Below are 23,995 nucleotides of genomic sequence, written 5' to 3' on the forward strand. Positions count from 1 at the left end.
TTTTACCCATCAAACTGAAGCTAGTCACTACTTTTGAGGGCTCTATATTTTTATTAAAAGTTTCTGCACCATATTTTCTTTAACTTTTTCCATGCCCGCCAGTCACTTAAGTACAGTATCAGCAAAAGCACTGTACCTTATCAAATGATTCAAATTCCAGGTGCGGACATTTTGAATGTTGAGAAAACAAGAAGGGGTGAAATTCCTCATATCTGCAAAATATGCATTTAATAGTATCACTGAAAACTAATTTATAGTATGCAAACTAATAGAAAAAGGAGGCAACACATCAGATACTTACGTGAGAATCTCTTCTACAGGCTTATCTGGTTCTAGGCTTGGCTTTTTTTCCCTTTTCTGTATGATATAACCCTAAAAAAATAATTAAAAAAGCCATGCACATTCATTTGTTTTTTACGAGGAGGGTACATTTTCCTCTCTCTGGCTAAGATAGGAATAGGTGAAAGATATTTGGTTTCCCAGTGCATTTGGTCTCAGATGTTTACTTCTTCAGTACCGAGATCTTATGTGTAGGGATCTACCTAATTTGAGGAGGCAGCTGGCTGATTTTGCGGGGCCGGCTGCCATATACATGGGCTGATCATGGTGTGGCGCTTCCATACCTTTGAAGGGCTGAAGCCCCAGTGGCCCTGCCCCTCGCTGCTGAAGGGCTATCAAGTGGCACCACCCCTTCCCCTTCCTTCTAGGGAGCCAGCATTTTATTTTCAATAAGTTGTCTTTTCTTTTTTTTCCCCACAGACTTTGTGGACATTGCTCACTTTCAAGGCCAATGTCGTATTTCATGATTTCCACAAAATCGTGATTTTGGTAGGTCCCTACTTATGTGCTTAACTGAATTATTATGTAAAATTCTGCCCATATATCTCTAGCTATTTTTCCATTGCACTGCATACTGGATACTGAATTTCAGCAACAATTTGAAGACTTTCAAAATTTACACCCTACAACCTAAACAAGGCTACTTAGATTACCATGCAAAACCTGGTGAGTCAGAATCAAGATGCTCAATCTGTGGTATGACTGAGTCTCTTCCATGTAGGTGTTACGAAAATATTTTTTTCTGAGTCTGTCCCCTTATATGATGAAAGAAAAAGACTGGCTAGACTGTCACTCAATTTGGCCACTAAAATCAAAGTGAGAGTGAACCAAGCTCAAAAGTTTGCTCAAGACTTGTTACTGTAATAAACAGATGCATACCTGGCTATCTTTCTAATAAGGACTTAATTATTTATTGTATTAAGTGTAGAATAAATTATGGTCACATTGCTTACTAACAAATGAATACCTTGAAGACATAAGACAAGGACACTAAATTTTGATTTCTCAGCAAGCAGCAGGCTAACAGAAATCATTTTGATAGCCTTGAAATAGTTTAGAGGTTAAAAAAAAAAATCAGCAAAAATGCTTTAGTACAATGTCAGCAGATGCATTAAATTGATTCCCTTAACTCATCTGACAGCTGCAAGTTCAAGGCAAGGAGCCCATTATGAATTCTTTGTTAGTATATGGAAAAAAAACATCTGTCTCTCTGTAGTCTACAATGTTGTGCAGACACCCTAAGCCAATTTCAAATAAAACAGCTCAGATATCAGAAGCAATCTAGCTGTGGCAGCGAGGAATTCATAATGGGCTAATTTATTTGAACTTCTAGAAGCATTACAGTTTGCAGGGTTGTTATGACCACAGGAAAAAAAAGAGAAATAGATGACACCATAACATTAATAAAAGACATAGCACAAGCACTTAACACAGAAACAACAACAGCATACATGTATGTCACTTTCCAATTAGAATTATTAGCTTTTATTACAAAGTTTAATTTTGGAATTCTTAAATTTAATTGATCTAGTAAAATATGGTTAAATAGTCTCTCCAAGAAGACTGGTAATAACGATTAATTATTCACAAATGACTAATTACTGGTAGCTAGCCATCTTCAATTTTTCATGAGATAATGTTTGCATGCCATATCAAGACACTAAAAACTGTTTTCAAAATTTATAATGAAAAAATATATTACAAAAGTTCCATGTGCAAGCTGTATACACTCAGGTCTACTATATATAGTAGCATGATTATACAGATAAGTTCTTAATGTGCACCTTTTCTACTACAAAAAAAAAACATACTCTGTACAGAAATACTATATAAGACCTATCAGATTATGATGGTGTAAAATAATCAGTCAAAGATCTCTGCTTCATATCCCCCACACATTCATATCCAAAACATAAGATAATTTTATGTCAGATGTAGACAATCAACCATTCCATAAAATGAGTTTCTGCTCACAAAAGCTTGTGCTATGCATCTACTTTGGTTAGTCTAGAAAGTGCAAATCTACCCAGCTTTTTACTTGACTTCAGACTAACAGCTAATTACCTCAGTCTGTCTACATCTCGCCAAGATAAGAAAAGCAGAACAGCAGTCAATGGTTTGTACATGTCTGATAGCTTGAGGGCACAGGTCAGTAAATTTTCAGCCACAGCGCTTTGTGAACAAATCAACACGACTCTAGTAGGGATTCGGTGTACCACAGACCACAGTGACAGGTTATCCCCGTGACTAACTAATCAGATTTCACTGTATTTGCATGGTTCTATGAAGACTTACCTTTCCACTAAAGTTTTCAGTTATCCTCATGTATTCTTCTGCCTTTTGTAATGCAGCAAATAGCTTTTCAATATTTTCTAAAGAAAAATCGGGTATTTTAAAAATAAACAGTGTATTGCTTAAACAGCAGTTGTAGGCTTGAGACTGATCTGCATTTCTAGTTAAAGGTACAGGGCAATTTTCTTCAATGTACCTATCCAGTCAGTTCTAGAAGGTATCTTACCCTGTGAAAATCCCTTAAAGCAGCAGTCTTATAATTTTGTTTTTTAAAAAGAGTTCATCTTACTAAAGTTATCTTTAGTTATCAATTCTTTGCATTGGCTACAACTGTTCAACTTCAAAGCAAGCCTCATTTATGTCTTTTTATCATAAAGATATATTATAAACAAAGTAAAAAAAAGTTTCACACACAAAATATTTAAGTGCTGGCACAAACAACTGCAAATGAACCAGACTGTGTGAGGGAAGTTGCCAGTTTGTGTCTGGCTATACGACTACGATCATTATTTCTGAAAGATCATCACTAAAATGTCTCCACTACCACATCACACAATGTTGTAACAAGCAAGCTTTAAAATTAAATTATTTTTATTCATAAAAGATGTACATAATAAAAACCCTCCTTCCAAAAATATCCAGATTACAGCTACAATACTATACATTCTAACTTTACTACCTCAATCTGAAATTACACTTTCCAAATGAGTAAGGAAAACCTCTTTTCCATATACTCAAAATCCTCCAGCTTGTATTTCAATCCATATAAGACTTCCAGATTCTGACACTAACTCTTCTGTACAATGCTCTCTTATGAAAAGCCCTTTATGAATCTTTTCAATGCCAGAATAGTTGTACCCTACATGATGCTATAATATGCTGTGTGTAGACAAAACAAGGGGCATGTGTGCATGACACTTTCAAGTGGGTTAAATGCTTTTGCACAACTCTAATGGCGTTGGTGTTTGCATGCGTCGGCAGCCTATTGCGCATTAATTCCAGCCACTGTAGCAAATTCAGCAGCGTAATACTCCTTAAATGACTGGGGGCGCAGCAAAGAAACTGCTCCGAAGAGTTTTAGTTTGCTGCCCTACAGTTGCGGAGTGAAGCACCAGACTCTGTAGGAAGTCCCTGCAGGCAGCCTGGCAAGGCAGGCTCTACCCAAGGAAAAAAAACCTAACCAACAGTGAGCCTGATCATTTTCCCCACCTCCACCTTGGACCCTGCTTGCCTGAGGTGCGCAGAGGTCTGGTGCTTTCCTCTGCAGCTGTGGTGCCCCCCTGGGACCGCCTGAGCCGGGTGCCACCTGGTGAGGACCGCTGCTGCCACAGAGGAGAGCACTCCCTCCCCCCCAGCGCAACCCAGGGACAGCTCTGCCCGCTGGCAGCTCGCCCTCTCCTCCCTACTGCCAAAGAAGCAGGTAAGTTTGAGTGTGTGCATGTCAATTTAGGACCCCGGTTTTGTCTACACACACCCATAAATACTCAGAATCAGAGTGAAAGGGATGGAAAAATATAAGGGCACATACAATTCATGTGGTATAAAGAGAATATGGGACATCCCAAAACTGGAAAAAGTTAAATAAATGCTTAACGATGTAGTCAGAACTTCTGTATTGAAAGGCTATGTATCTCTTTAGAAACTGTATTTCATAACTTGAGAATACATGGACAATACACTGTACTTTCATTTTTATAAATATTCCATGCTCACATACCTTTATTTTCCATATGTTGATCTATTTTGACACTACCAGAAAATCCCATTTCTATAAGGCAGTGTTCAATGAGGGTTGCTCCATAAGCTATAAAGAGAGAAAGCAATTAGAGAAAGCAAGTCAAATGTTCAGGCTGGAGCCTACATCAAGACTAAATTAATTTCTACCCTGAGTAAGACATTTAATTTTAGGCCTTAGTAACACAATGAACACTGTGTGGGAAGGCCCTATGCCGTCTAGTGCTTTTTTAAGAATCCCAGTTACATTCCTACAATTTTGAGAGGCAGGTTTCAGATTAAACATTTAGTCTTTTAAAGAAGATATATTTATAGAGAAGGAAAGTAGTGCCTTGCACTTTCTGGTAGAGTTTTTCAAATTGTTTTAAACATTTCTTGTTTTGGTCAAAAATGAATGCACGTCCTTTACAAAATGAAGTATGTGACAGTATTTTACTTACGAAGAAGTGGGTTAAGAACCCTTTTCAGCAGTTCCCCTTTGGGTGCGTTTGATATTGTTTCAGTCAGCCTAGGAAACAAACAGAGAGGAGAGCTGCCAACCCAAACAACGTATGTGCAGGGCTAAACAGATTTGGGGCATTTTATTGACAGAAAAAGAAACCAAATAATTTCAGTTCTGTATGAGGCATCCTGACCACCTAAAAAAATGCTAAAAGCTTTAAAAAACTATTTAGACATGTACTATTTTTACATTTAGAAGTGGTTTTGCTTTGTTTCCAGTACTGATGTTACAGAAATAATGTAATTACCGTTCCAAAGTAGGTAAAGGTTCAGGTACTTTAGCACTGTCCACTGGGTACCGTTCCCGGACTGCAAATTTAACATCATCTGCTTCATCTGTGCGAAACCTCAGGATGTTTAAAATTGTGTACTCATAGTCTGTTAGAACAATGTTTCCCTGAAATACCACAAAATATCAAAAATTAATCATGATTAAAGTCCATATTAAAACACACTATTCTGGGGTGGGGGGGGGGGTTATCAACTTACCCTATCATAGAGCTCAATGATTAGGTGATAGGCTGCTTCGTCACTTCCAAACTGAAAATCCACAATTCTGTCAATGCCCAGCTGTTTCACACTGACAAGCCTTCGAGACTTTAAATGCTTACGACACTGCCAAAGGAGGAAAAGAGGATGTTAAAACGCATGCAAATATAAAAGAAGCTGTAAAATAATAAAACTACTCAGAGTATTTTACAGTGAAATATTTCTTCAGCTACTGCCCCTTCTGTGACATCGATTTAATAGCTTTACCACACTGACTACAGATAAATCAAGCTATGCTATGCTCATCTTCATGAAAACTAATGAATTTAAATGGAAAGAAATGAAACATTTTTGGTGGTATGCACTCACACTTATAGTATCAAAAACAGTTGAATCACCCGGGGTCACTGTAAGAAGGAAAAGGCCCTCACCCTGAAGCGAGACCCACTCAGGTCTCCTGCTAAACTACCTGGCAAAATGAATACAAAGCATTAGTCTTTTGATATCCAGTCTTCTCATAAGGCAACCAGTAAGTTAATATACCTTCATTGCAAAGCCAGATGGCATTGTATTCTTTGGCCACTCAAACTCTGTTGTGTGAATCCGTATACCAGATTCAAGGAGAAGAGTAGCCTTGCATTCTGGCCTGTTGAAAAAAAAAAAAGAATCACCATTTAACACTTTAAAAGCCATCAGTTTATTACAGAAACTACATTACATATCTGTGCTGGCATTTGAGCTGAACATAAAGGTACCAGAGATAGGTGTGCACCTTCATCCATGCGTAAGAACGAGTGAAAATATCAGCAGGGCAGAAATACTATTAAGGCCAGGTTGGAAACAAAAATTCAAAATATGTTTTTACATGTATAGGGTTGATTTTACAAAACTAAACAGGATCACTTCAATATCTGGGATTACCACACTTATTAAGAAAATCACCTTGAGAAGGCTTCCCTCCTTGTTCACTGCAGAGTTGGCCCAATGTGTTGGAAAGGAAAGACGGCAGTATTTAGAAAGAGGCAGTGAACAGATCAACCTGGATAACCAGAGGGTCCAGTCTCAAACACAGGAGACTAGCAATCTTTTGGTCACACCTGTTGGCCATTACAGCATACGCACTGCTCTTGGCGTTTCCTCGAGAAAGGCTATTTCAGGCATACCATGCACATGCTCTTTAATTATTATCTGTATCTCAATTGTTTTCACCCCTTTTCACAACGATTATTTTACCAAGTTTCTGAGAACACCCACAACCAAACTGCTTCTTTAAGGCAGAAAACCACCACTACCTTACTGGAAACAAGTCTATACAATTAACAGCACGCGATACTGATGCTTGGTTGCTACATCTGAATAAATACGGAGCGTTAAGAAATGTTAAAACCTCTTACTTCTGCAGGCGGATAAGGTATGTTTTGTTATCCACGTCGTAGACGTTGTACACTCTCATCCCCAGTAAGCTGTTAAAACAGAATGAAACCCACGATGTGTGAACCTAGGATCTCATTCTTGTATGATCAGACTTGGCAACAATTAAAGTCAGCCTGCATAGCAGCGACTGGCAGCCTGGTGCCACGGGGTCCTTGCCAGGGCGTGCGGGGTGCCACGCGAGGCTACGTTACCAGACATGACTTGTGTGATAATCCCAGGTCTCAGGTGGGAGCCCAGGGGGCTGAAATCACACTGCCCTGCGGCCTGGCCAGCTGCTTTGCAACAGAAAAACTGCCCCAGTGTATTTCTGGAGTCAAAACGCACAAGAAACCTATGCGCCAGTCCTTGACGGGGGGCCTCGTGTCTACGCGGGGGACGTGGACGAGCAGGGAAGACAGAGCCTGGGGACACGGGGAGACACCGGCCTGGAGCACCATGAGCCTGCGGGACAGGAGCCGCGAGACGAGCTGGGGTGGGCGGGGACTCTCGGGGGGGAGGGGGGGGGTCTCAGGGAACAGGGGGTGTCTCTCAGGGATGGGGGGCTGTCCTAGGAAAAGGGTCTCTCAGAGGTGGGGGGGGTTCTGGGGGTAGCGGGGAGCTGTAAGGCGGCGGGGGAGCACCTGGCCGTGAGCTCAGCCAGGACGGCGCGCAGGTCCACGGTGCTGAAGCGGGACTTCATGGCGGCGGCGGCGGCGGCGGATCTGAGGCGGCAAGGAGCTAGGCGCACTGCCCGCCCTCCGCGCATGCGCCTCCCCGCCCCCTACGGCGGCCGCAGCGCCCCGGACCGCGCGGCTCGTTGTGCTCGACCCCCCCCGCCCTGCCGGCAGCGCCCCCCTGCGACTGAAGTGCGTGACCGTCCGTGCGTGCGGGTGCAATGCACCTGGTTGTGTAAAAGAAAACCGTTGTGCGGGGCGGAGGGCAAAAGAGACCGTGTCCCACTGTGTTGCCCAGGCTAGGCGGCAGGGGCTATTCACAGGTGCGGTCCCACTACTGATCGGCACGGGAGTTTTGACCTGCTCCGTCTCCGACCTGGGCCGGTTCACCCCTCCTTAGGCAACCTGGTGACCCCCGGCTCCCCCGGGATCGCCATATTGATGCCGAACTTAGTGCGGACACCCGATCGGCATAGCGCACTGCAGCCCAGAACTCCTGAGCTCAAGCGATCCGCCGGCCTCGGCCTCCCAGTCGCGGGATTACAGGCGCGCGCCACCGCACCCGGCGAGCGGCCCTGCGCCCGCCGCCTACTAGAGCTTGCCGCCGGTGACGTCACCCCCCCCCCCCCCGCGCGTCTGCGCGGCGTTGTACGCGATCGCCTGCCCGCGCACCTCAGCCGCTCCGTTTGCACAGCCCAGATGTCGGTGGGCTGTAGCCGGGTGGGTCCAAGGACACAGGCAGGTTTTTTGGGTGAACCCGATATCTTTTAATAGCTGGGGGGAAAACCGTTATTTCCAGCTGGAAAAAAAATATTCCCCCCCAACTGTTTAAGTCGGTGAAATAAAAGATACGAGATTCATCCAAAGTTAGTAATGTTTAACGTTGCACGAGAACTTGATAAGCACCCTGCGCAGGCGGTATGAACAAGTTTAGCATTTGTGCTTACGTCTCGTTATTGCCTGTAAAAAATAAGAAAATAAGAAAAACGCTCAGAACTCGTGACTGGTTCTTTCGTCCAGGCTGAGCACAGTAGGAACTCAAGAGCCGTACTCGCGGCTCTTCGACGTGGCGTCACGAACAGGATGCCCGTGCCCCGGGACGACAGACCACCGGTCACAAACTCCGATGACCTTTACCATCACTTAAATTACCACCAAACAATGTCGCGCCAGGCGACAGACACTGTCGAAGGCTACGCCTACCTCCGCGACAGCGACAAATGCTGGTCCGCCGCGTTAGCTAACTCCGACTGGGGCTGAGCCCTCAGGCACACACCCAATCCCATATTCGAGCCAAAAGACACAAGTTGTCGAGCGTCCCTTCATGGGCTCCGGAAGCCCTTAGACCCCGAAAATAGCCCCAGTGAGGCATATAAAAGTCTTTAGGAAGTTATGGGTAGAGCAGGTGTAAAAATCCCACCCCAAACCCATATTCCCCACCTTGTAAAAGGCGGCTTCAGTCACCAACTCCTGACCCAAGCGGTCCTTGAGATCCATGCTGTTGTAAAAACTGCGATCGGCCACCGGGGCAATACCTCCCAGGTCATCACCTACCGAACCCGGAACGGCGGTGAGCTGAAAGAGGTACTGGAAAGCTCAAAACGAGCTGGACCAAATGAACCGCTCATGATCTGGCTCGGTCGACTGCTCTTTAACAACGGATCTAGTCGACAGGGATCTAGTCGACAGGGATGAGGAGTTATACCTCTGCCGCTCCCTCCGATGGGATGTGAACGGGGTGCTACCCAACGCATGCTCACCAACAATCACTGGCCCATCAACCTCCCCTCACTTGTCCTCCAACTGACAGGAACCACTCTAAATGCCTTCAACCTCCCACCAGGATGCATTACATCAAGCGAGCACCTCGTTCACGCCATAGCAGGGTTCTCCTTCGGCTTGTGGACCCCACACGGGCCAACAGGCAACGCGGGTCTGACACTCACCCACCAACATGCCCCATACCCTCAAAAATTCCTCGCAGACCCTACGGTCCTCCCAATTGACCCTGTGTCCGTCAAAGGGGTCATTGACACCCTCCATAAAAAGGACCTGGGCCTATACCTGTGGGTCAAAACCGTAGAGGCGCAGCCCATCGCGAAACTTTTAAATATCATTTCCCAAATCCCTGACTCCCTAGACCAGAAAACTCCCCCCAAGCCTCAGAGCACATATGTAGCCGAGACCTATCCAGCTACAAGTCACTGGGAATGCAACACAAGCACTAAACAAAAACTACCCAGAAAGAGCCCCATCTGAATGGCAGGTCTTCAGCTACCTAATTCGTCAATGGGGGCTAGAAAGTTTTCAAGCGAAGAGCAGTACCTCTTCACAAAAGCAAAGGGGTTCTGAGGGACCCCCGAAGACCATCACTCAAAAAATGATTAGAGGCCGCCCTAGCAGCGGCCCATGATACAGACCCATGACCCTATCTAACCGTACTCATCAACAACACGCCCATCAATTCCTCCTAGACACGGGGCCCAGGTCAACATCATCTACCCATCTGTCCCCTGCGTTAAAACCAACCTCCAAGTCCACCTCCAAGGGGTCCATGCAATGAAAACCACACCCGTCGTCAAGATCTCCATTACACTCAATCAGCAGACTCTTAAAACATCCGCTGTCCTGGGAGACAATTAATCTCCTCAGCATCCCCACTATGCACACACTCAACTTGAAAGAATATGTATGTGCAGCACTCCCCGTTAGTGTTGTCTCCCCCATTAAATCCACACATATCCCGGAGCTAGTTGCAGGCGCTCAGCCATGGAAAGTAGCCCCTGTCCCCACCAAAAGAGACAGAATCCCAGTCATTACAAAGCTGTTAGCGAGGCTCTTAGAAGAAGGAAAATTAGAAAAGGTCGACTACAGTCGATACCTGTCCTCAGGGTGGGGCATCCCTAAACTGCACAAACCTAGTGACTATCGGCTAGTCATTGACTATCGCCATACCAACGAGCAAATCCACTCAGTGCAGTTTACGTCAGCTGTCACCCTGCCAGACATCCTATACCAGTTAAAAGACAAATCGTATAGCTGGGGGGCGGCAGTTGACTTAAAGGACATGTTTTATAGCGTCCCCATATGCGACACGAGTGGAGTGTTAAATTTCTCCTTCGGTGGTGAGATTTTCCATTGGCGAGTCACACCACAAGGCTATAAAAATTCCCTGGCTCTGGCTGGACCACTTTTATAGCATAGCTTAACAAAAGCCACTTTCCCCAAAGACATCACTATTCTCTATTACGTCGATGACATTCTAGTCATAGGAAAAAATAAAAGATCCACCTCCAACGCCTTAAACGTCGTAAAACACACCTTAACCACAGACGGCTGGACCATTAACAACGACAAATCGGCTACTAGCACAACAACTGATTTTAAATTTTTAGGCGTTGAAGTCACCCCTGACTCGCTGAAACCCGATTCAGAAAGAGCCCTCAACCTTAATACTTGGTTAGAGAAACCTCCGAATAACAAGCGTGATATACAAGCCCTGTTAGGTCAAGTTAATTACCAAAGAGCCTTTCTTGGCTTACCCAATCTACCAGCGCTCAGCACGCTCCAAAGACTTAATAAAAAGGGACGCCCATTCATCTGGGGAAGGGATCAGCAACAGGCCCTCCTCCAGCTTCACAACTCAATGTGTAAACTCCAACCCCTCTACCACTACAATCCAAACACCCCCATAGTTGTCACAGTCACCTGGACCGACCACCATGTATTGGGCCAAATTTTCCAAAATAACAAGCTAGTTCACTTTTCATACCGCCGACTTTCGGGGTGCGAACACAGGTACGGCCCACTAGGGACCTTGTTACTAGCTTTAAATGACATGAGACCCTGGACCTCGCATAGAGGCACTTTGGAAGGCCCAGCAGTCTCAGCCCTGCTCATTAAAACAGGAACCACCAACAACTTTCGAGGGCACAAATAGCACCTGGTTAAAATTATTATTACAAGCACAGTACGACTGGAGTTTGTGGCAGCTCAAGTCCACTGCCCCCCTAACACGCCCCAGTCATACAAATGTCACGTTTATCCCCATCCATGGCGAGCCCTGGACAGTGACTGTCGGCTCGACAAAACACTGCCCCAAAGCAGGAATGTACTGTGTCATTTGTAAAAAATGCTAATCGAAAAATTACCCACATCCACTTCAGCCCAAGAAGCCAAGGTGGAGGGATTCAAGCTAGGGGTCACCCACGCAGCCACTGTCCATGGCAAGTACGAAAACTTAATCATAGGTGTTGATTCCAAATATGTGCTACACACTGCAATCGGTTCCACCAGATTTCTATGAAACTATGAAGCCCACACCAACATGCCACGTTGTGGACCGAAATTTTTAACATAGTTGAATCCAGCCTTAATAGTCCCTTCATTGTCCACATCCCGTCCCACGTCCCCCACAAGTTGGGCGCACGAATTGTTAGACAACCACTTACAACAAACTTACCCAGACAACAACCTCCACCTCCCAAGTATTAGATGCCAAACCCACCACCTCCAAGCAAAACGTCGGCCCACTGGTACAGTGGTTGCATGACGAATGGGGCCACCTGTCTGGTGATAAGCTATGCCGCAGGAACAGGCAGCAATACCCCAGGCCCAAAGCCAACATACCCACTCGAGAATGGGTTCATGACGTTCAACCCCATCGGTACAGGTGTCATGCAAGAACAAATCGTTCAGCTCGGAATGGCCGTGGAAAAACTCGGCAATGCCACAGAAGCAGCACTCCACTTACTGGGAAGAGAACATGATGCTGTCGTTGAGTTTGTCCTACAAAACCGCTTAGCGTTGGACTATCTATTAGCATTGCTCTTGGTTGGACCATTATCCATTATTTTCAGGAAAATGTTGTATTCATTTATCGCATGTATCTAGCAATTTATCCACATTGTTAGTTGACATTTCCGATGCAGCACGAGAGGCAGGTGAAGCGGGGAGAGCCTGGGATGATGTATGGAACGGTTTGCCCTCATTGTTCAACTTAGGTGCATGGAAAGACCTCTGACGGTCTCTGTGTTTAATAGTCCTAGCGTTTGGCCTCTTACTCTGCTTGTTTTGCGGAGTCCTAAAACACGCCAGCGATCGATTCAGCGCTCTGGCAGCTAAAATTCCCCATAACAATCTCGAAAACATTCGTCTCCTTTACGCTTCAGCCGATTCTACATCCTGCCATGAGCTCTAAAGTCGCCTTCGTGGTCATGGCCACGTGGGGGATGTCGTATCCAAAATCCGGATGAATGGCCAGGCCGCTCCAGCACGCTCATGCTAGGCTAGCCGATCACGCACAACACGTGTAGCGCACGGCAGCTTCCGAGTCAGCTAGCGCCCTTGGGAAAATGGGGGTGAAAAGCAGACACTCGCAGGCATGCGCGGAAACAGAAAGAAACACACATGCGACCATATACGGAGCAAATGCAATACCAAGGTATAATTGCCCAAGGCAAAGCCACGTTGGAGAGAACACGGAACACGAGCAACAAGCGCAGCACCGGCAGTCGGTCTGATCACCCGAGTAGCCGCTCTCCCCTCCTCTTGTAGAAGACGTCCCAGAGACCTCCGCGTATAATCTCTTGGAAATGCTGGTTGTGTAGTTTTGTCTGGGAATGTACTGAGCTCTTTATTGTTTCCCCTTTTTCTCTCTTTCCCTCTTCAAGCTGTCACTGTATGAACAAGTTTAGCATTTGTGCTTACGTCTCGTTATTGCCTGTAAAAAAACCAAAATAAATAAATAAGAAAAACGCTCAGAACTCGTGACTGGTTTTTTCGTCCGGGCTGAGCACAGTAAGAGCGCAAGAGCCATACTCGCGGCTCTTCAACACACTCCTGTGGCCAGGCTTCTTCAGGGACTGATGCTGATCCTCAGGTCCCCGCTTCAGCTCCCTGAGGGCTGCTCCTCTGCTCCAGGAACAGGAGGGATTGGCCAGGAGGTGACCAGTAGGAGAGTCCGGGGGAGAAGGGAGACTGTTAGCAAGGCCGTGCATGGGGAGGGTTACCGTACGTCTGGGTTTTCCAGGACATGTTGTCTTTTTGGACCCTCCAATCTCCATCCGGGTGGGTTTTTTAAAAATCTGAACCAATGTCTGGGATTTTGCTCTGCTCCGCTGGTGAGAGCAGGGGGGAATGAGTTGGAGGCAGTGGGCACGTGCATCTGCGTGCACACGTGCATGTGGCCAGCATGCAGCCAGGCAGAGGGAGCAGCCTCAGCAGCTGGATGCAGGTAAGTCTAGGGGGGATGGGCTTGGAGAGCCAGGGCTTGGGGATTGTCCGGGGGCTATGGTGTATGTGTGCGTGGCAGGAGTGTGTGAGGGGGGGATGGCTGTGCAAGGGGGTGGGTGCCTGCCAGCACTGGGGGAAGCTGTCCAGGTGCTGGGGTTGTGGCAGGGCAGGGGGGAGGCACTTACCCCTCCAGTGGGGGAAGGAGGCAGGGGAGCCCTTTGATGGCAGTGGGAAGCTCCATGGCTGGGCCGGCGGCACAGGGGCCAGTGCCTGCGCTTGTGGAGCCACTGGGCTGGCTGGGAGGGGCAGCAGCAGGCAAGGGGGGGCTGCAGGTTGGGAGTGAGGGGCACGGGCAGGGTCAGGGGCTGTGGTGGGGAGTACCGTGTCCCCCGACAGGTGTCCTCTTTTTTGTATATGTAACCCTATGCATGGGTATTTCTTGCATGCATGGTGGGGATCGGCGATGACCTGTCCTGGGCCCTTTAGCTGATGGAGTAGCCTAGCCAGAGGTGTTGGTCTGCACAGGAGCCAGGCATGGCAGAGCTCCCCTGGGGCTGGGGCTGGGGCTGGGACTGGAGAAAGAGGAATCTGCTCCCGTGGTTCTTACCTGGGGTGCAGCAGAATGATGGCCTGGCAAGTGTTTCTCAGCAGCCAGGTCAGGCACAGCTGTTTCTTCCAGGCATGTCCACCCCACACACCCTGCTAGGCCTCCATCACATTGCTGGAGACACCCCCACAGCAGGACCCCTTTGGGAAACCCAGGTGTCTGCTGACTTGCTTGGTGTGAGCACCAGGCCTATCCCTTGTGCTGGAAGGGAAGCCAGGCAGGCACGTGCCCCCTGCATCAGTGTGGGGTGAGTGTGCCCCAGAAGACACAGGGTCCCGTTATCTTGCTGGGACGGAGCTACCTGGGGGGCGGGGTGCAGTATTTGCAGGCCCTTGATTTGCCCCGCCATACTTCTCTGACCCTCTGCAGTATTATGCACAATAGGCAAATGAAGCGGCATCATTCATTTATCTATCACCATCATGATATTCAGTGTATTTCAGCAGGAGCCAACCTTTTTGGTAATATCACAAATTAACCTCACAACCTCCTCAGGTTCCCTCCTGGAACCCCTTCCCCTGCCTGATCTGCTGCTCTGCTTTCTGGCCCTGCACTCCTGGTCTAATCTACTCTGTTGTCTGCTCCCTATCCTATCTGCCGCTGTGTTACCTGTTCCTTCTGCTGCATGCCACACGTGGAGGCTGCCCGTGTTACTTGTGGCATGCATGACATGGGTCGGTCACCTCAGCTGTATTCCATTCCTTATGCATCCGAACATATTTGACTGCAAACTGTGTATTGGCCTCTATTGAGGTGCCCGCTATGAACACCAAACGTTTTTCTGAGTTAGTTAGTAATTAGTTGAGAAACCAGAAAGCTGTATGAACATTTTTTTTTCATTTTGCTGTGTACATAGTTTCATAATTTCATAGTAGTTAGGGGCTGGAAGGGACCTTAGAGATCATCAGGTCATCATTATTGGATCTCAGTTGCCTTTGCATTGCCTGTTCCCCTAGTTTGTGCCCATGTCTCTGCCATTCCTCACAAACCAATCTGGTCTTCTCATCTGCTACTTTCAGAACTGCCCCCTTTCCAGATTATTTATAAATATATTTAAACAACCCTAAATTTAGTTAGTTTTCATCATGGCAAACACCTAACCTTAAATCTAACACTTTGCCTTCTGTCTACTAGGCATTTTTGATCCACGATGACACTTTACCTTTGAGCCCACAGTCACTTAGCACTGTTGGTAGTTTCTTGTTTGGGTCTTAAGTAAGTTATGTCAAAGATAAATGCATTGCTGTATTGACATATTCAAAGAGATAGAATCACATAAAAAGGTACATTTCCTTCTGCAGAGATTTTTGGGTATTTTCTTACTGTTATAAATTATTCTTTCAATTAATTTGCCATGTACTAACTTGACACATGACTATTTTCTTGAATCAGCCCGCAGTCTTTTTCCCTAACATAGGTAATTAGACAGAACACACAAACATGCACAAAATTATACATTAGGAAGTGGAAACCCTTGCGGCGTAAATCCATGACTTGCTGCCCTTGTTTAACAGTTGATGCACTGGACCCTAAAGGCTAACAAGTTAATAGAGCCTGCACCCGTTCCTCTTTATCTTGCTTCAGGAGTGGGAGAGCATATGTTCTTGTTGGTAATGGGAAGTGCTAACAGGGGACGTAGAAGTTGGAATAAAAGATTACGATGATTCTCAGGCTTTCTGTTTGGAAATTTGGTTACCCAAGTTAGAATGGCTCTTAGCTCAAAGATGTCTCGCAAAGAACCTACAGATTGAGCTTGTGCCATTTTTGTTCTGTATAAGAGATATGCTCCCATTGCAATGTTTGGTCTGCTAAAAAAAAATTACAAAGCTATAAGAGCCCATCCACCTAGCAAGCGTTTATAATGAACAGAACCAACTGGAATATGAGTCAAGGGTCAAGTACACTTTGCTGAGCAGGGGAGATTGTTCCTCATATGCTTACTGCTAGGTGTGTGCTTAAGTACAGCGCTTCACTGGAACCTGTGTTCAAATCAAGAGAGCCTGGGGCTCCAGAGGTTTGGTTCAGCGCATTGTAAACACACGGACGCACTGGATGTGGAATTCAGATGTGAAGTACAAAACCCTGAATGGGATGCGTGGATGTTTCCAGTGATTAGGGCTTTTGTTTAACTCAGGATTTAGACAACAGAATGACAAGGGTGAATAGTCTGCATCTGCAAATTGCATCAACCATGGTTCATTTAGGTATATTATATATCTGGAGCTGCTTGCCATTATTGCTTAACCTGAAATACACTCCCCAGAAAAATAGCATATATTTGTATAAGCTTCCATCCTGGTCCCAGGGAAATCAGCAGGAGGGTTGCCATTAGATGCAACGGCAGCAGGAAGAAGCATGCCCTAAATTCATACCAGAAAAAGGCTAAATGGGAACAGATTAATTCCCAGTGCTGCACACTGCACAGCTCTTTCCTTAGGACTAACCAAACTACCCTTTGCCTTAGAATGCAACAGCTGACAAGCAACATAACATAATTTGAATAAATTGAGCAAGGGAACCCAGTCTGAATAAAATGCCTAGTTATTTAGTTATTGAAGACATTGCTATTATATTGCTCCTTTTTTTTCCATGGGGGTGGAGGGGTGACGATGATATCAGTGATAGGGAGACCACAAAATATTATTTACTGTAACTTTCCAGCAGGGTTTTTTGCAGATGGCAGATGGTTTGACCTCAAGATGGCAGCAAAAGGCAACTTTTTTTTTCTGGAAAGCAACTTGGATAGTTCCTTAAAATTATTCCATACACGTACCTTTTGCCTCTATAAAAGTTTCCGTCATCGAGAAACACAAGCTGCTTTTCCTTTCCTCATTCCGTTCTGCCTGGACTTTTCAGCAGTCCGGGTGCAGCCTGGCATGGGGACTTACCGGCGCCCAGACCTTTAAAGATGCGGGCGCTCTGCACACAGCAAGTTGAAGGGGTGCTGCTGGACACATAGCGTCAGAGACCAGCCCCTGATGCTGCAGTTTCTGTGGCACCCTTTCCAGGTCCGGGCAGCAGAGAGCCTAGTGTCAGGGATTCCCTTGCTTCCCACACCACACTGGGCTTCCTGCACACCAGCAGTTGCACAACTGGGATCTGAGAAATGTTATCCCAGATCCTCAGAATCACATGTCCTGCTGTGTGTGTCTAGCATAGCAGGATGCATGATTTTGGGGACCCATGATAAGATTCCTTAAGCCCCAACTGCATGATTAAATTAATGTCTTCCAGGGGCCAAATGGATGCCCGAATCTGTAGCAGCAGGGACTGCAACTGAGTCAAGTTACTTGTTGCTGGTTGAGGGGATGAGAGCTTTGACTACTAACGAAATCAAAGTTAAAAGCTGCAGTGTGACTAAACCCCTGGGGTGCACAACCCCAGGAGGGGCCTGATTATCTGGACACTTATGCTGGATGTAATGTAATGGTGGTTGGTGGCAATGATACCAGGATTCCTCGGAAAGTACACAGAATTTGGTTTGCTAGTAGGATCATTAGTTTCCCTGGAGTGGGCCAGGTACTAACAGTTGGCGTAATGCTGGCCCATTCCCAACTGATGTAATACAGTTAATGAGACTCATCAAAGTCAGAGACATAGCTGGGCACCTGGGTACCCTGGGCAGCTGTGTGATGTCTTGGGCAGCCCCTGCTGCAGTCACAGGTATTTTTGCACTCCTTACAAAGGTGGTGGTAGGACTGCTGCCCCACTCATTCTCCGTCACCCCTTAGTTATGCTGCTGATCAAAGTAGTAAGTGCTACTCTCACGAGTGGCTGCAAGGTCTGGTTATAGCAAGCAAGCAGTGTCAGTGGGGACCCAACATTAGCCAAAGGCAGGAGGAACTGATACTGAGAAAAAATACAGGTAATTTCTACCTGGCAGGGAGCAGGGGATGACTAAAGAACCAGGCTGAACATTTGTATAAAAGCTAATGTGTAAAGAAAGCTGAAGTTTGCACTTATCCCTGCTGTGCTCAGGGTTGTCTGACATGCACCTGAATGTGCCTAGAGAGAATTTCCCACTTTGTTCTGCACAATCTAACATAGGCTTCCAGAAGCCTTATTGTAATTGAGAACAGGAGCTTTAAGAAGCTATTAGAAATCAAAGCTAATTTTGGATCTTCAGACTGACAAAAAAAAAGAGGGAGAGAGAGGGAGAGCGAGCATACACCGGACGGCCGTGCTTCCTTACACACTGCAAGGTTTTTTCCCACCGTTATCACGAACAATATTCAAATTGACATCTGCTTCCATATTTCCACAGAAGTCTTTTCTTGTTAAGTTCCCGGAGCTTAAAAAAGAGATATTAAAATAACTTCCAACTGGCTTTTAGATTAAAATGCATCCTCTGTACGAGGGCGAGTATTCATGCAATTACAGTCACTTGTGCCGCAGCAATGACACCTGGTGGCTAGAGAGGTTTATTTTGGGCTCCTGCTCCGATCCCATGTGTGCCGCATCTGCCTGTTTTAGCCGGGGACTCGCTGGCAGCAGCACAGGTGTGGACTGCTCTGCATGTGACTGCAAAGGTGGGGAGTCGTATATTGGGATTTTTTGCACAGGGGAAGCGGGAGAAAGTTCAGCTCTGTGCTGGCAGAGCTGCGGGTTTGGGTTGCGGCAAGGGACCACAGTGCTGCTCACCAGTCCTTGGAGGATCTGGGGCAAGCCCTTCCCTGCAGTTTGGAGAGGTCCCAGCGGGGCTGCAGTAGGCCCCAGGAAGTCAGCCACCAAATGGAGATATTGCTGGAGGACACTATTTTCTGGCAACACACCTGTCCACCGTTAGCATGACCTCCCTCCAAGAACTGCAGGAGGGAAGGGGTGGTACCACTGCCATCTCCGCATGCCTCAACCAGCTATTCAGACATTGCCACTGCCCCTTTGTGGGCTAGGCAGGGCTCAGAAATGAGCTCCAGATGATTGTTTCAAAGCTCAAATGGCACATTAGTCACCACAGACACAGCCATGCCCAGCTAGAACATTTTGTGTGTAGGATAGGAGCACACGGATGCACTGGTACCACACGGGCATTTTATTTTCTTGCCATCAGGGTCCTGCCTTCACACAAAGCCCCAGACTACATCCACCCACTCTTCTCCATATCATAGCCTCGCTGGCCCCTAGACCCTGTTAGGTTTTAGCTGGCTAATTAGAGCAGAGTCTTCTTCAAGGACTCAAAGAGGAAGTTTTTCCACAAGGACTTCATCAAGGTCAGCCTCATTCCACAGTGTTATTTTTCTAGGTGTTTTCTGGGGACTCAGCTTCTTCAAAGGCATTTTGACTGCTTGGCTACTCCCTGCGCTTTCTGATGCAGCTGGATGTTATCCTCTTAATGCATCTGTTAAGAAGTAGTGCAAAGGGAGCTGGTCTCATGTGCCGTGTTTCTAAGCTGAGCTGCTGTGGAAATCTGGGGAGCCTGTGTGTGACTTATTGTGGCTGGGTTATGAATGACTTTGTACTTGCTGTTATGGGAAAATGTTGGATTATTAATGCCTCTCCATCAATGTGTAACTACCTCTATGGATGAGACCTCAGTTGCATGGCTCCCAGAGCGAAGGCATGTCCCTTGTTAAAACTGAATGGGCAGCTATTGAGAGTGGGAAACGGAGAGTGGTGGTGTGGGGGTTGAAGCTGAGGTTTGAGGATGGGGACCTAGAGCCTGCAGCAGTGAAAAGCTACCAAGGGCTGAACAAAAACTCAGGTGGTAGGAAGTAAACTTATAAAAGGGGGAAATCTTTGAGATCAAAAAAAAAGGAGGGGGGCATGGTTTTCTTAGCTTGTCTGCAGAAGCAGGTCCTGGCTTCTTCAACGGAGGTGGACCTCCTAGTCAGGGTGAGCTGGGCTGAGGGGTATTGTGTTCAGGAGGCTTCTTGTTTAAAAATAAAAATCTCTGTTCTTTTGTATTTCCTGGTTGGGTAAAGTGATGGTGATTTGGCTGCCCTGTGCAAATCCTGTACGCGTGCATCTGTCTGCTTATTGTACACGTCACGTGAATCTGAACTGCAAAGCAGCAGGCTCACGCTTTCAGCGGGAAGTCTTGGCATGCCAGGGGTGTTGGTATTTGAGCTCTGGGCTGTGGGAAGGGGCAGCCTTCAGAGCAGAAGGTCTGGGGATTGCAGCGTGACTGCCAGGTTTCAGGAGTGGGTGGTAGAAGGAGGATCTGCACCTTGAGAGTGTGTGGCTGGGCCCTGGGAGGGGGCAGTGCCTGGACACCCTCAGACATGGGGACTGTGGTGGCCTCGCAACAGTCTGGTGAGTATCCAGCAGGGAGGAGGTGGGAAGGGGAGAGTTTAGCCAGATAGTGGGACAGCTAGGCTGCTGGTTTTAAGTAAATATTTCACACATGCCGTTCACCTGAGCCCTGCAATAGCCTGTAAGTGTTTGAGTTAAAGGGGGCAGGTATTTTTTTGGTGAGAAATGGAGTTGGGCAGGGAAGGGAATAATGATTCCAGTGATTCTAATGCTAAGCAGGGTTTAAAAGCCCAGCCTGGCAGCACTAGGTACCAGGGCCCTGATCCTGCCCTGAGCCACATAGAAGCCCCCTGAAAGGAGTGCAGTGCAGGACCAGGTACATATCTGCTTGGTTAGCCTATAAGGTGCAAATCTACCCTGCCTTCTACTTGGTCCTATATTGGCCAAGGCTGATTTGATGCTGCTTCTTGGAAAGTTGTTTCTGAAAGGGACTCTTGGAAGCTGTGGTGCAGTGGAATTGGACCAGGAGCAATGGTCTGGCTGGACATAAGGAAGAATTTCTTTACTGTCCAAGCCCCCAAGGTCTGGAGCAGTCTGCCAGTGGAGGTGGTTCAAGCACCTACATTGAACACCTTCAAGAGTAAATTGGATGCTTATCTTGCTGGGATCCTGTGACCCCTGCTGACTTCCTGCCCTTTGGGCAGGGGGCTGGACTCGATGATCTCCCGAGGTCCCTTCCAGCCCTAATGTCTATGAAATCTATGAAATGGAAGACTGCATTTCAGGTGTCAGAACTGCTCATAAAGAAGGATAAAGAAAAGTGGGTGACCTACAGGTCATGAAGGACTCTCAGACTTGGGTTCACAAGTCAGGTAGCTTGAATCGTGTGTGTGTGTGCGTGTTCCCTGCCCCCTGTCCCCCGCCTCCCTGGTATAACTCCCCACACTAAGAGTTTTGCTTGCCACAGACACCAGCCACTTTAGTCTTTGTGCTTCTCCAACTTTTTAGATGGGATCCCTTTTTTCTGTTCTTGTGAAAACCTGACTTTTGAGCTTTCTTAGAAGTTCCTTTTTATTTTATTTTTTTTAACCCTAAAATCAGAAGTCTTTCCTGGTGAAATCAGATGGTTGCTCTTTGCACACTGAAATCTAGCAGTTACCTCCTTGACTGCACTTCACAATTGACAAAGACTTATCTATCTCACTTTTTGCACGATATATATATATTTTTAGTTGGTATCTTTGCTTTTCCCCCTCTTTTAACCCCAGCAACTATTTCACTTCAGTATGTCTGCGCTGATACTTTTTATTATTCTTTCTCTAATAATATTTTCTGCTAGAGCAACTGAATAGGACTCTAGCACTGGGCTGACTTGTGGCACTCTCCCATATCCATTCATGAGATGACCATTAAAATATTGCTACCTCTCTCTTCTTCCCTCCCCCCCCAAATCTGACCAGCCTCAAGGACCTATAACTGCCTTAATTAAAGCCTAGTCTATCTCCTATCTTGCAAAATCTCCTTCTACCTTTTTATGTCTTTGCCTCCCTCTTCCAGATCAGTTTTTATATTATTTTTCAATGATTGCTCTGGTCTGCCTTGAGGTCTGGTAACTCTGTATGTTATAAAAATTGTACGATTTACCTTAAATTTGATGTTCTAAAATACTACTAGTAGTGTTGCTACTACTGTTACTACCTATTAGATGATGATTGTTGGCACTAGATTTGTGACCCAGGTACCTTGATCCGGGCAGGCCCAAAACCTCAGACCAACCACTTGGGTACCCTTCTCAGAGGCCCTTGGCTGCTCTAAAACTCCTCCTTTTATATCCTTGTCCTCCTTCTGATGACTTTTCATCCTAGGCATCACGGATTGGTCTGTTTGTGGTTGTCAGACTGTCCACGTTCTGTCCTGTCAGCATATCCCTTTGTTTCACAAATCCATCACGTGCACACATCCCAATTTGGTTCTTTCCTGGTCTTCTCCTAATTTGGTCTGTTCCCTAAAACTGGAAACCCCAAGGGTCCTGCACTTGGGCACTGTGACCTGGTGCCACCACAACAGAGTCCCTTATCTCATGTTATAGCACACTGGCAAGTCTTTAATTTCCCAGCTTGTGTGTCTGCATGCTGCTTGCCCATTCTGGATACAGTGGGCCTTGAACAAACTTTGTCACAGACAAGCTTTTTATAAATCAATTAACCCTTGCTGCTGCCCAAGACCATTATTCTGATGCATGTCTACTTTACTTACAAGCCAATTCCCAAAAGCAAACATCTAAATACTATTTTCTAGCCATCAGTGATGTCAGACATTTTATTTTCCTTCTGCCTAGCGAAGCTGGAGGATAAAGCTGCCACCCCCAGTGCAGGGTTGGGGGGAGCTGCCATCAGTCTCCTATAGCTCTTGTCTGTGGACCTTCTCCTGTTGCAACCCCTAAATCAATGTCCTGATTCCCCTTCACTCTGTGCGCACACATTTGCATTACCTGCACTGCTGCTTATAGTCCCAGTCCTATCTAAGCCCCCAAAGCACAGAGGAGCAGTTTTTCCTGTCTGACTGAGCATTGTGCAAGGTGTTGGCTATTGTGACCCAGTATAGCTTTGCCTCCCAGTCTACTGTAGGGAAGCTGTGTGTGTGTGTGCGCGCGTTGCGGGAGGGAGGGTGTCTCTGCTGTAGGGTAATAGCAGCCACCATGTCACTTGAGCCCCAAAGATGGTATAGGAAAGGTCAGCCATTTTGGATAATGGGAAAAAGTGCCAGAGTTGGCGCTGTCCATCATGTTTTGAGGTAATACAGCAAGAAGAAAAAACTAGAGTCAGGCTAAAAACTTGAGAGGCAACTGCAGAGGCTGGAGGCAAATTGCAGAGCTGCTTAGTGACTGTGTGGCTGCAAAGGGAATGGGCAGCAGAAATTCCAAGCCCTAGAGAAGTACTCTTGCCTCTGCCAGCTCCCACCATTCAACCCTGGCAGGGGGAGTAAGCCAAGGGCACGGCCAGGGCTTGCTGTGCCCAATCAACCCTTAAGGACTGTTGTCCTCCAGATGGCTGTTCTGATGCTTCTCAGGACCTGGGACCTATAACAGGTCCCCCACCTCCCCTCTTCTTCCCTGCATAGCAGAGAGGCTTGCCCTATCCTATACCATTTCGGACACAGGACCCAGTGTGTACAAGCCAATGGCAGCATGCCTTCTGCACACATGCTGCTCGAAAGGCGCTGGGGGAAGGCTGTTATTGTTTCATAATTCTCATAAGAAAATACACCAGGTTACCTAGTCAGTGTCACAGGAAAATCAGTGCCAGTTTTGTTCTCACAGGACCCTATTATTTTGATTGCTATCAGTTGATAATTTATCTACATAACTCTGACTGTGACCTCTTTGCTGTACCATCCTTGCAGGATTTTTTTTTTCTGATCAGAGAATTAAAAAAAAAATTGTTTGAGCTCTCCTTTAGTCTGTGATCCCCGCAAGTAAGCATCCATAACTTTTCATTGCTCAGAAATACTCTGAGACAAT

At 46.5% G+C, this 23,995-nt stretch overlaps 1 protein-coding gene and 1 non-coding gene across 2 annotated transcripts in view; both read right to left on the minus strand.

The window, feature by feature from the left end:
* The window catches only part of NEMF (nuclear export mediator factor), a 30,642-nt gene extending 23,117 nt beyond the window's left edge, over nt 1-7,525 (minus strand). The window contains exons 1-10 of the mRNA XM_090034442.1: nt 7,410-7,525; nt 6,750-6,818; nt 5,899-6,001; nt 5,356-5,481; nt 5,115-5,263; nt 4,806-4,873; nt 4,349-4,435; nt 2,635-2,711; nt 302-372; nt 137-212 (exon numbers count right to left, since the gene is read on the minus strand). Coding sequence (XP_089890568.1) covers nt 137-212; nt 302-372; nt 2,635-2,711; nt 4,349-4,435; nt 4,806-4,873; nt 5,115-5,263; nt 5,356-5,481; nt 5,899-6,001; nt 6,750-6,818; nt 7,410-7,468 — 885 coding nt within the window. The 5' untranslated portion in view covers nt 7,469-7,525. The remainder of the gene's footprint in view (nt 1-136; nt 213-301; nt 373-2,634; nt 2,712-4,348; nt 4,436-4,805; nt 4,874-5,114; nt 5,264-5,355; nt 5,482-5,898; nt 6,002-6,749; nt 6,819-7,409) is intronic.
* A 186-nt stretch (nt 7,526-7,711) lies between these two features.
* Nucleotides 7,712-8,009, minus strand: LOC149872433 (signal recognition particle RNA). Its single transcript, XR_016440887.1, has one exon.
* Between the last annotated feature and the right edge of the window lie 15,986 nt (nt 8,010-23,995).

The sequence above is a fragment of the Crocodylus siamensis genome, chromosome 2 (genome assembly GCF_052110815.1).
Source record: "Crocodylus siamensis isolate JL-2025a chromosome 2, ASM5211081v1, whole genome shotgun sequence".
NCBI classification, from domain to species: domain Eukaryota; kingdom Metazoa; phylum Chordata; order Crocodylia; family Crocodylidae; genus Crocodylus; species Crocodylus siamensis.